Source organism: Dendrobates tinctorius, unplaced genomic scaffold, assembly GCF_039654945.1.
Source record: "Dendrobates tinctorius isolate UK_male_01 unplaced genomic scaffold, ASM3965494v1 ptg000155l, whole genome shotgun sequence".
Taxonomy (NCBI): Eukaryota; Metazoa; Chordata; class Amphibia; order Anura; family Dendrobatidae; genus Dendrobates; species Dendrobates tinctorius.
The window spans coordinates 19,824,959-19,838,339 of record NW_027361822.1 but is presented as its reverse complement, the minus strand read 5'-3'; the positions used below and the strand labels follow the sequence as shown (position 1 = coordinate 19,838,339).

Below are 13,381 nucleotides of genomic sequence, written 5' to 3'. Positions count from 1 at the left end.
CCATCAACATAGCTGTATGAGGGCTTTTTTTTTTAATGTTGGATGAGTCGTAGTTTTGGATTAATCCATTTATAATATGCTGAATAACATGAAAATTCCAAGTGATGTGAATTTGTGGAAAAAATACAATATGATATTACTTGGGTTTCATTTTTGCAGTGTTCAGTGTGTAACATGATTGTTCAGATCAGTATTATTACGGCAATTCTAATCTTATAGACAGCATATTTAACTCTTATCCCCTAAGCCTGTTTTCACCTTCCTGACCAAGCCAAATATTCCAATACTGACCAGTGTCGCTTTATGAGGTAATACCTTTGGAATGCTTCAACGGATCCCATCAATTCTGAGTCTGTTTTCTCGTGACGTATTGCTCTTCATGATACTGGTAAAATTTGTCAGATTTCACTTGCATTTATTTGTGAAAATATCAAAAATTTTGAAAAATTAGCAATGTCCAAACTTTAAATTTGTATGCCCTTAGATCAGTTACATTACACAAAATATTTTATAAATAACATTTCCCACATGTCTATTTTTCAGCACAATTTTTGAAGCATACATTTTTTGTTGATAGTTATAAGGGTTAAAGGTTGACCAGCGAGTTCTCATTTTTCTCAACTAAATTTATAAAACCATTTTTTTGGGGACTACATTACAGTTGAAGTGACTTTGAGGGGCGTATATGACAGAAAATACCCAAAAGTGAAGCTATTCTAAAAAGTGCACCCCTCAAGATGCTCAAAACCACATTCAAGAATTTTATTAACCCTTCAGGCGCTTCACAAGAATTAATGGAATATGGAAGGAAAAAATGAATATTTTTCACCCAAAAATTATTTTAAGCCCAATTTTTTTATTTTACCAAAAATAACAGAACAAAATGGACCTCAAAATTTGTTGTGTAATTTCTGTTGAGTTTCGGCACACTGCAGACCTTGAAAGAGAAGGATCACCATTTGACTTTTTAAAATAAAAAATTTGCGGGAATAATTACGTTTGGAGAGGCCATGATGTGCCTAAACAGTGGAAACCACTCACAAGTGACCCCATGTTTGAAACTAGACCCCTCAGGGAAGTTATCTATATGTGTTGTAAGCACTATTAACCCCCAGGTGCTTCACAGAAATTTATAACGTTGAGTTGTGAAAATACAAAAAACAAAATCACATTTTTCACACAAAAATGTTTTTTAGCCCCAAATTCTGCATTTTTACAAGGGTAACAGGAGAAATTGCACTATACAATTTGTTATGCAATTTCTCCTGAGTACGCCAACCCCCATATGTGGGGTAAAACTATTCTTTCAGCGCACGGCAGGGCTCAAAAGGGAAGGTTTGCCACTTGCCTTTTTGAATGCAAAATTTGCTGGAATCATTAGTGGTTGTCATGTAGCAATTGGAGAGTCTCTGATGTGCCTAAACAGTGGAAAATCCCCATAAGTGACCGCATTTTGGAAACTATACCCCTCAGGGAACTTATCTAGATGTGTAGTGAGCACTTGGACCCCATGTGCTTCAAAGAAGTCTGTTATGTTAAGACATAAGAAAAAATCTTAGTTTTTCCCACAAAAAAAGTTCTTTTAGTCTCATTTTTTTTATTTTCACAAGGGTAACAGGAGAAATGCATGCAGATACCCAATATGTGGAGGAAAACTACTATTTGAGTGCAGGGCAGGACTCGGAAGGTAGAAGAGCCATTTGACTCTTTGAATGCAAAATTTGCTGGAATCATTAGCGGACGCCCTGTCTGATTTGGAGACTCTGATGTGCCTAAAGAGTGGAATCCCCCCACAAGTGACCCATTTTTTTTGCAAAAAACAAAATCAGTTTTTATGAAGAGGTAAGCTATAGACTAGACCAAGGTGAGTCATTGGATGTGGTATATCTTGATTTTTACAAAGCGTTTGATACCGTGTCGCACAAGAAGTTGGTACACAAAATAAGAATGCTGGGTCTAGGGGAAAATGTGTGTAAATGGGTAAGTAACTGGCTTAGTGATAGAAAGCAGAGGGTGGTTATAAATGGTATATTCTCTATCTCGGTCGCTGTGACCAGTGCGGTACCGCAGGGGTCGGTGTTGGGACCTATTCTCTTCAACATATTTATTAACTATCTGGTAGAACGTTTGCACAGTAAAATATCAATATTTGCAGATGATACAAAACTATGTAAAGCAGTCAATACAAGAGAAGATAGTATTCTGCTACAGATGGATCTGGATAAGTTGGGAACTTGGGCCGAAAGGTGGCAGATGCAGTTTAACAATGATAAATGTAAGGTTATACACATGGGAAGAAGGAATCAATATCACCATTACACACTGAACGGTAAACCACTGGGTAAATCTGACATGGAGAAGGACTTGGGGATCCTAGTTAATGATAAACTTACCTGGAGCAGCCAGTTCCAGGCAGCGGCTGCCAAGGCAAACAGGATCATGGGGTGCATTAAAAGAGGTCTGGATACACATGATGACAGCATTATACTGCCTCTGTACAAATCTCTGGTTAGACCGCACATGGAGTACTGTGTACAGTTTTGGGCACCGATGCTCAGGAAGGATATAATGGCACTAGAGCAGGTACAAAGGAGGGCAACAAAATTAATAAAGGGGATGGGGGAACTACAATACCCAGAGAGATTAGCAAAATTAGGATTATTTAGTCTAGAAAAAAGACGACTGAGGGGCGATCTAATAACCATGTATAAGTATATAAGGGGACAATACAAATATCTCTCCGAGGATCTGTTTATACCAAGGAAGGTGAAGGTCACTAGGGGGCATTCTCTGCGTCTGGAGGAGAAAAGGTTTTTCCACCAACATAGAAGAGGATTCTTTATAGTTAAGGCAGTGAGAATGTGGAATTCCCTGCCTGAGGAGGCGGTGATGGCGAACTCAGTCGAAGGGGTCAAGAGAGGACTGGATGTCTTCCTGGAGCGTAACAATATTGTATCTTACAGTTATTGTTAGGTTCTTTAGAAGGACGTAGATCTGGGGATTTATTCTGGCACAATTTTATAGGCTGAACTGGATGGACTAATGTCTTTTTTCGGCCTTACTAACTATGTTACTATGTAAAATCACTAATATCTGAATTAGAATTGGAAGAAATAAACAGAGAGTCAATCTTTTACCAATATTTGTGAGAAGATATCCAGCCTGATATCCAGCCTGCATAGGCCAATATTCTTGCATTTAAAATTTTTGTGACAAAAAATTGCGGCACTTAGAAAGGCCAGAGGATGTCCAATATAATACTAATAGAGGGGTGCCTCTAATAAGGTGCACAAATCAGTTTATAGATGCTTTATTTCCATTGTTTTATTTTTGATAACAGATGTATATTGGTAATTGCTTACATTTATTAGTCATCATTTAGTGCTTTAAACTTGTTTTCCATTTCTCTTGTATGACGACATGTGGATTTACATTGACTGTCACTCATACAATTTGCCAAGTAAATTATTTAAAAGACAATGTCTACCTGCCCGTCTGATTTCTCTGAGTAAAAAAATAAACATGTAAGAAAATTTTCCCCGCATTCTGAAAATGAAAATGACTTCTCCCCTGTGTGACTTCTCAAGTGTGTAACTAGATTTCATGTGTTTGTAAAACATGTCCCATATTCTGATCAGAAAAATGGCTACTCCCCTGTGTGATTTCTCAGACGTCTAGTAAGAGTTTTTCTCTGTTGAAAACATTTTCCACAGACTGAACATGAAAATGGATTCTCCCCTGTGTGAATTAGCTTATGTTTAGTAAGATCCGATTTTGAAGAGCAGTATTTCCCACATTCTAAACATCTCCAGTGTGACATCTGTGATGTCTAAGTAGTTGTGATTTTGTTGTAAAACATTTCCCACATTCTGAGCATGAAAATGGCTTCTCTTTGTGAATTTTCAAATGTGTCTCAAGATTTGTTTTCTGATTAAAACATTTCCCACATTCTGAGCATGAAAATGACTTCTCTCCTGTGTGAATTTTCAGATGCTGAGCAAGAGATGATTTGTCAGAAAAACTTTTTACACATTCTGAGCATGAAAATGGCTTCTCCCCTGTGTGAATTTTCTTATGCTGAGTAAGAGCTGATTTGATAGAAAAACTTTTTTCACATTCTGAGCATGAAAATGGCTTCTCCCCTGTGTGAATTCTCTGATGGTTAGTAAGATCAAATTTTGTTATCCAACATTTCCCACATTCTGAGCATGAAAATGGCTTCTCCCCTGTGTGAATCTTCCGATGCCGAGCAAGAGATGAATGGTCGGAAAAACTTTTTATACATTCTGAGCATGAAAATGGCTTCTCCCCTGTGTGAATTCTCTGATGTTTAGTAAGATCAGATTTCGATATACAACATTTCCCACATTCTAAGCATGAAAATGGCTTCTCCCCTGTGTGAATTTTCCTATGCCGAGCAAGAGATGATTTGTTTGAAAAACTTTTTACACACTGTGAGCATGATAATCGCTCCTCCCCTGTGTGAATTTTCTGATGCTGAGCAAGAGAAGATTTCGTTGAAAAACTTTTTTCACATTCTGAGCATGAAAATGGCTTCTCGCCTGTGTGAATTTTCAGATGTGCAGCAAGATTTGTCTTCCGATTAAAAAATTTACCACATTCTGAACATGAAAATGGCTTCTCCCCTATGTGAATTTTCTGATGCTGAGCAAGAGAGGATTTGTCAGAAAAACTTTTTTCACATTCTGAGCATGAAAATGGCTTCTCGCCTGTGTGAATATTCAGATGTGTAGCAAGCTTTGTCTTCCGAATAAAAAATTTACCACATTCTGTGCATGAAAATGGCTTCTCCCCTGTGTGAATTTTCTGATGCTGAGCAAGAGCTGATTTGTCAGAAAAACTTTTTTCACATTCTGAGCATGAAAATGGCTTCTCCCCTGTGTGAATTCTCTGATGTTTAGTAAGATCAGATTTCGATATACAACATTTCCCACATTCCGAACATGAAAATAGCTTCTTTCTTGTATGTGCTCTTGGATGTTCACCATCCCTTTTGTTATATTTATTTTTATTACGAAGGACGAGAGGTATGTCTGGTGTAATGGGATGCTCTTCAAAAGTATCAGCTGTGATACCAGGATCATTTGCATTAAAATGTGAAAATATCTGGTAATTCTCCGAGATCACGGTCAAGTTAGCTGCAAAAAAAAAAATTAAATGTATATTTATTTTTCAATAGACCTGGAATGAATCAATGCTAAAAATTGATCTTGGGTTGCTCCTGAACTGCTTCTTGCCTCATCCAATGCTTATACATCCATCTGCCTCACTACTCTGCATGACCGGGATTATTTTTTAACTTCTTAAACTGTAAAATGCCAGTCAGCGACTAATTCCTACTTCCTAGGGAGTACCTGCATGCCTGTCTACCAGATATTTCTTGGATCCACTGTCTGTTTCGGCCATCATCAGCTTTCCACAGTTTGCAAAACCTTGCTGGTAAGCATGATCATGACAGATCAACTAACTAATACCATTGAAGGGGTTGTTGCCTTTCAAATAAAATATGTCCATCGCTGCCTTTGGCTTTAAAAAAAACTATCTGCGGTGGACTCACAATATGCCAGACTTACCACACTCCTCAATATTGATATTGTAGCACCCAGAAAGAAAAGTTGTGAAGTTATGGAAATCACAGGATCGAAATACATGTTAGTAATTTGGAAATGATAAAAAATGGAAACAATTTTTTCAAAACATTTTTATCTTTTCTGTATCGAGTATGAGTGTCTTGTATAAATATGCGCTTACATGCTATGGTTGATATCAATGAAGTTATTAATGGTCGTATGAGGAATGTTCTGCCGCACTGAATGCACATGGGCAAGAAAATCATCAAGATCCGCTGCTGGCAGCTCAATTTGCAATTGCCAACCAATGATGTCTCAGAAATGCTCAATGGCAGAGAAGTCAGGAGACGCTGCAGAACATGAGAGCACGTTTAGACCACGCAGGCAGCTCACAGTACCACAAGCAATATGCAGCCTGGGGTTGTTGTGTGTAGAAATACACCTCCTGAGATACTTTGGAGAACTGGCCAGATCACTGCAACGCCAAGCTATTAGTACACTTGGAATAAAGATTATAGGGGTCCAGATACAGTACATTATGCCACCCCACAGTATAATCATGGGAGTAGGACCAGCGTGACATTCCCTCGTTAAGGCTTCTTCTCTGCATGGTCATCATAGTCTCCAGACCAATCTCTCGCTATCGTTGGAATCATCGCTGAAGAGGACAGACCTCTATTCCTGCCTCCTTTGCCATCTTGTTCTGCACCTTGATAAGCCGGTGGCTTAGTCGCTTACAAAAATTCAATACTTTGTAAAGAAAAAAGTGGCTGTATGAATCTATGCTATGATGGGAATAACAAATATGCTAACTTTTAAAATTCCTTTATTTTTAAGAATAGGTGAGTGATTTGGAGTGGGTTTCTTATGCTCTTAAGAACCTTTTTTAACCCCTTCATGACCTTGTGAATTTCCATTTTTTGCAATTGCATTTTCTTTCTTTCTTCCCAGAGACATATATAAATTTTTCTGTCAATATAACCGTTTGAGAGCTTGTTTTTTGCAGGACGAGTTGTAGTTTTGAATAATACAATTTTTTTAATATATCGTACTGGAAAACAGGCAAAGTGCAATTCCACATTTCTGTTTTGTGTTTTCCATTTACCATGTTCTCTAAATGCTAAAACTGACCTGGCAATATTACTTAGGTCATTCTGAGTTTGTAAATACCAAACATATATGGGTTCTTTTTTATTTACGGTAAGTGGTGAAATAAAATTAGCTTATGTGACCATTTTCTGAGACCCCTAGCGTTTCCATTTTTTGGGATTTGGTGCTTGTGTGAGGGCTTATTTTCTGCTCCCTGAGTTGATGTTTTTATGGATACCATTTTGGGGTAGATACAGTGTTTTTATTGCCTGTTATTGCAATTTTGCAGTGGCCAAAAAACGCAATTCAGGCATTTCAATTTTTTTTCTCATTAGGCCATTTACCGACTGGATTCATTTACTTCATACACTGCTCAAAAAAATAAAGGTAACACTTAATCAACAGAATATAACTCCAAGTAAATCAAACTTCTGTGAAATCAAACTGTCCACTTAGGAAGCAACACTGATTGACAATCAATTTCACATGCTGTTGTGCCAATGGAATAGACAACAGATGGAAATTATTGGCAATTATCAAGACACCCTCAATAAAGGAGTGGTTCTCCTGGTGGGGACCACAGACCACATCTCAGTACCAATGCTTTCTGGCTGATGTTTTGGTCACTTCTGAATGTTGGCTGTGCTTTCACACTCATGGTAGCATGAGACGGACTCTACAACCCACAAAAGTTGCTCAGGTAGTGCAGCTGATTGATGGCACATCAATGCGAGCTGTGGCAAAAAGGTTTGCGGTGTCTGTCAGCGTAGTGTCCAAAGGCTGGAGGCGCTACCAGGAGACAGGCCAGTACACCAGAAGACGTGGAGGGGGCCGTAGGAGGGCAACAACCCAGCAGCAGGACCGCTACCTCCACCTTTGTGCAAGGAACAGAATGAGCACTGCCAGAGCCCTGCAAAATGACCTCCAGCAGGCCACATATGTGCATGCGTCTGCACAAACGGTTAGAAACCGACTCCATGAGGATAGTACAGTATGAGGGCGCGACGTCCACAGAGGGGGGTTGTGCTCACAGCCCAACACCGTGCAGGACGCTTGGCAATTGCCAAAGAACACCAGGATTGGCAAATTCGCCACTGGCGCCCTGTGTTCTTCACAGATGAAAGCAGGTCTACACTGAGCACATGTGACAGACGTGACAGAGTCTGAAGATGCCGTGGAGAGTGATCTGCTGCCTGCAACATCCTTCAGCATGACCAGTTTGGCAGTGAGTCAGTAATTGTGTGGGGGGGCATTTCTTTGGAGGGCCGCACAGCCCTCCATGTGCTCGCCAGAAGTAGCCTGACTGCCATTAGGTACCGAGATGAGATCTTCAGACCCCTTGTGAGACCATATGCTGGTGCGGTTGGCTCTGGGTTCCTCCTAATGCAGGACAATGCCAGAACTCATGTGGCTGGAGTTTGTCAGCAGTTCCAGCAAGATGAAGGCATTAAAGCTATGGACTGTCCCACCTGTTCCCCAGATCTGAATCCGATTGAGCACATCTGGCACATCATGTCTCGCTTCATCCCCCAACGTCATGTTGCATCAGACTGTCCAGGAGTTGGCGGATGCTTTAGTCCAGGTCTGAGAGGAGATCCCTCAGGAGACCATCCGCAGTCTCATCAGGAGCATGCCCAGGTGTTGTAGGGAGGTCATACAGGCATGTGGAGGCCACACACAATACTGAGCCTCATTTTGACTTGTTTTAAGGACATTACATTCAACTTTAATTTTGTGTGTGACTCCAAATCCAGGCCTCCATTGGTTAATGAATCTGATTTCCATTGATGATTTTTGTGTGATTTTGTTGTCAGCACATTCAACTTTGTACAGAACAAAGTATTCAATGCGAATATTTTAGTCATTCAGATCTAGGATGTGTTATTTGAGTGCTCCCTTTATTTTTTTGAGCAGTGTACTTTGATAGAACGGACGTTTCTAAATGCAGCGAAATCAAATATGCATTTTTTTTCATTTATTTTTTGTAAACTTTTTTTGTATCTTTTTACTAGCTTCAATATATCTCTTAAGAGACTTAAAGCTGTAATCATCCGATCGCCTGTGCTACACATGGCAGGGCTTCAGCACCGCTATGGATAGGAGAAGTCATGATCTCCTATGAACGCTGGCCACGAGGTGGATCACGGATCCATCTGCGGCTGTTATAGGCTCATGATAGGGAATTAGATCAGCACTTTCTGGTACTCTTTACATTTCGAATTTATATTTTTCTTATTGTGATACTACATCTATTTTTCATTTATGTGTTTTATTACTTTACTTACACATGATTAGGGCTTTTGGAGTTGCTATTTTAGCGTTTTCTGGATATTTTGTACTTATTTGGACATTCAATTGGCTTTGGTGTGGTATACTGTGAGGTTATCATATGGATTTACAGTCAGTTTCTTATAGATATGTTTATTTCCTTTGGCTGATTTCACATTTGCATTGGGCAGAGCTGCGGAGGGCTGTGTACTTCTTCCGTTAAGCCCCGCCCACTGCCACACCTCTTCCATTCAGCTCCGCCTATGTCGGCATGCGTCCTGCGTACCTATCTTTAACATTGGGTACGCAGGCCATGCAAATGTATGTGGATGCCTCCGCATGCGACGTTTTGATGCTGCACCGAACTGCGTTGAACGCAACATGTTGCATTTTGTTGCGGTCGGCGCAGCGTCAAAACGACGCATGCGGAGGCATCCACATACATTTGCATGGCCTGCATACCCAATGTTAAAGATAGGTACGCAGGACGCAAGCCGACATAGGCGGAGCTGAATGGAAGAGGTGAGGCAGTGGGCGGTGCTTAACAGAGGAACTACTCAGCCCTCCGCAGCTCTTCCCAACGCAAGTGTGAAATCAGCCTTTGTGATTATTGGAACAACACAACAAAATTAGAGAAAGAAAAGTCAAAATGGACATTACTTCACTTACAACCACAAAAATGGGCAGGACAAAATTGTTTGTCCACAGGTGTTCAATGGGATTTCAATCCAGACTCATTGCTTGCCACTTCAGAACTCTCCATCGTTAGTTTCCATCCATTCCTGGATGCTTCTTGCAGTATGTTCGGGGTCATTGTCCTGCTAGAAGACTAATAACCTAGAACGCAAACCCAGCTTTCTGACATTGGGCACCACACTGCAACCCAAAATCCTTGGGTAATCTTCAGATTTCATGATGCCTTGTGCACAGTCAGGGCACCCAGTGCCAGAGACAGTAAAACAACCCCAAAATCCACAGTTTTGGAAAGGTGCTAACAGTTTTGTCAGGCTCATTTTTGGGTTATTGTGTGAAAATGATGTCCAGTTTGCCTTTTTTTCTTGTTTTTTTGTGTTGTTCTAATATACACAAAGGAAATAAACATGTGTATAACAAAACATGAAAGATTGTGATAATTTTATGGGATAAATTTGTCATTTTCTGGAACAATTCCAAGGGTGCCAACACTTTTGACCATACCTGTATAGCTAACTGCAATTATTTATTTCACCTAGGGATCCTTTAGTGCCTATACTGCTACACTGGTATGTGTTTGATTCTAATGCTTCAACTCTGAGAGATCTAATAGTGATTATTATTCTATATATGCATGATTGTGATAAATCATATTAATGGATATTGATCCATATAGAAGTGCTTCTCACAAAATTAGAATATCAAAAAGTTAATTTATTTCAGTTCTTCAACACAGAAAATGAAACTCATTATATAGAGTCATTACACAGAGTGATCTATGTCACGTGTTTATTTCTGTTAATGTTGATGATTATGGCTTACAGCCAATGAAAACCCAAAAGAAAGTCATTATCTCAGTAAATTAGAATACTTTATAACACCAGCTTGAAAAATTATTTTAAAATCTGAAATGTTGGTCTACTGAAATGTATGTTCAGTAAATGCCCTCAATACTTGGTCGGGGCTCCTTTTGCATCAATTACTGCATCAATGCGGCGTGGCATGGAGATGATCAGCCTGTGGCATTGCTGAGGTGTTATGGAAGCCCAGGTTGGTTTGATAGCAGCCTTCAGCTCATCTGCATTGTTGGGTCTGGTGTCTCTCATCTTTCTCTTGACAATACACCATAGATTCTCTTTGGCGGGGGTCTCAAACTTGGCAGAGTAAATGTGCCGCACATAAAAAAAAATTTAAGCTGGTGGGCCACATTCCTTTCAAACAATACAGTCACAATTGATAGCGGTATCTAAGGGGTTAAACGGCCGCGATCGGTGCTAATACTGATCGTGGCCGTTTAAATAGGTTGTCAGCTGCGATGTACAGCTTACCTCAGCGGATGATAGTGTCGTCTCTGCATGTGAGCCTGCACTATCCTCTCGCTGTATACGCACAACCAGTCACCTGCAAAATCCAGCAATTGGGGGAAAGTCACACCTCCGCTCTCTGCGCGCTGGCGTGATGTCATTACACAGCGCCAGAGGGATGTCAAAACGCAGGTCCACAGCCACTACAGAGCGGCACACTCCTCCTCTCTTCTAGCGTGAGCAGTGGCGTAACTTCAAAGTTATGGCCCCCCCTATGCCAAAATACATGCACGTCTCCACTCAGCACACCTCGTACATTCACATCTCCACTCCGCACACCTCGTACACATGCGGCTCGGCTCTGTACACCTCGTACACGCACGGCTCTGCTCTCTACACCTCGTACACACATGGCTCCGCTCCCTACACCACGGTCTTCGTACACACACGGATCCGCTCCGTTCACCTCGCACACACACGGCTCTGCTCCGTACGGCTCCGCACACCTCGTACACACTCGGCTCTGCGACATCCACATTGTAAACCCCTCCTGACCCCACACATAAACTTACCCGCACCCAGCACCATGACAACCAGCACAGCATAGTCCTGCCTACACAGAGGCCCGTGATCATGTGACCCGACTCCTCCCCTCCTGTGACCTCATCCCAGGTACTGTGCACACAAGAAAACACAGCCATCGCGCTCTTCTGAATGCGTGCCCTGCCTTCTCCCTTCTACCTGCCTCAGGGGGTGAGACATGTGGTGCACCGCGGGCCGCAGAGGACTGCCTCAGGGGCCACATGCGGGCCGCGTGTTTGAGACCTCTGCTCTATGGGGTTAAGGTCAGGCGAGTTTGCCGGCCAATCAAGCACAGTTGTGCTGTTGTTTTTAAACCAGGTATTGGTACTTTTGGCAGTGTGGACAGGTGCCAAGTCCTGCTGAAGAATGAATTTTCCATCTTCAAAAAGCTTGTCAGCAGAGGGAAGCATGAAGTGCAATAAAATTTCCTGGTAGATGGCTGCGTTGACTTTGGTCTTGATAAAACACAGTGGACCTACACCAGAAGATGACATGGCTCCCCAAACCATCACTGATTGTGGAAACTTCACACTAGACCTTAAGCAGCTTGGATTGTGGCCTCTCCACACTTCCTCCAGACTCTGGCACCTTGATTTCCAAATGAAATGCAAAATTTTCTTCCATCTGAAAAAAACAGCTTGGACCACTGAGCAACAGTCCAGTTCTTTTTCTCCTTGGCCCAGTTAAGACGCTTCTGGCATTGTCTATTGGTCATGAGTGGCATGACACAAAGAATGAGACACTTGTAGCCCATGTCCTGGATATGTCTGTGTGTGGTGGTCCTTGAAGCAATTTCTCCAGCAGCAGTCCACTCCTTGTGAATCTTCCCACATTTTTGAATGGCCTTTTCTTAACAATCCTTTCAAGGCTGCTGCTATCCCGGTTGCTTGAGCACCTTTTTCTACCACACTTTTTCCTTCCACTCAACTTTCCATTAATATGCTTGGATACAGCACTGTGTGAACAGCCAGCTTCTTTAGCAATAATCTTTTGTGGCTTACCCTCCTTGTGGAGTGTGTCAGTGACTGCCTTCTGGACATCTGTCAAGTCAGCAGTCTTTCCCATGATTGTGGAGCCTACTGAAACAGACTAAGGGACCTTTTTAAAGGGAATCTGTCACCTATTTTTTCGCATATAAGATGCGGCCACCGCCATCAGGGGCTTATCTAAAGCATTAAAGAATGCTGTAGATAAGCCCCCGATGTAACCTGAAAGAGAAGAAAAACGAGTAATATTATAATCACCCATTCTGTAATGTTGTAGAAAAGCCCCTGATGGCGGTGGCCGCATCTTATATACGAAAAATAGGTGACAGATTCCCTTTAAATGCTTAGGAAGCCTTTGCAGGTATTTTGTGTTAATTATTCTAATTTACTGAGATAATGACTTTTGGCTTTTCATTGGCTGTATGCCATAATTATCAACACTAACAGAAATAAACACTTGAAATAGATCACTCTGTGTGTAATGACTCTATATAATATATGAGATTCACTTTTGTATTGAAGAACTGAAATAAATTAACTAATTGATGATATACTAATTTTGTGAGAAGCACTTGTATGTCTATAGGGAGGCTTTCATTTTACTTGCTTTTAATCTTGGAGCTATATGGTGTTTAATAAAATGTAATTGCTTTTGTACTCTTAGGTGTGCACCTTTTCTGTATTGTTTTTTTCTCTTGATAGTATTGAAAGGGTTAACAAGACTTCAGGAGGAGGAAAATTGAAAAGAATCGTTCTAAGAGAGGAGACAAAATGAATACTAGATCTTGAAGCTCGAAGAGAAAGATCTCATGTAAAAATGTCAACATCTTATAATAATAAAAAGAGAAAAATATATTGTACATATCTC

At 40.9% G+C, this 13,381-nt stretch overlaps 1 protein-coding gene across 1 annotated transcript in view; it reads right to left on the bottom strand.

Annotated features, from left to right (window-relative positions):
- Window positions 1-3,294: 3,294 nt before the first annotated feature.
- Window positions 3,295-13,381, bottom strand: part of LOC141051184 (uncharacterized) — a 105,441-nt gene continuing 95,354 nt past the window's right edge. Inside the window, exon 24 of the mRNA XM_073548047.1 lies at window positions 3,295-5,159. Within this exon, the coding sequence (XP_073404148.1) occupies window positions 3,799-5,159 (1,361 nt within the window). The 3' untranslated portion in view covers window positions 3,295-3,798. The remainder of the gene's footprint in view (window positions 5,160-13,381) is intronic.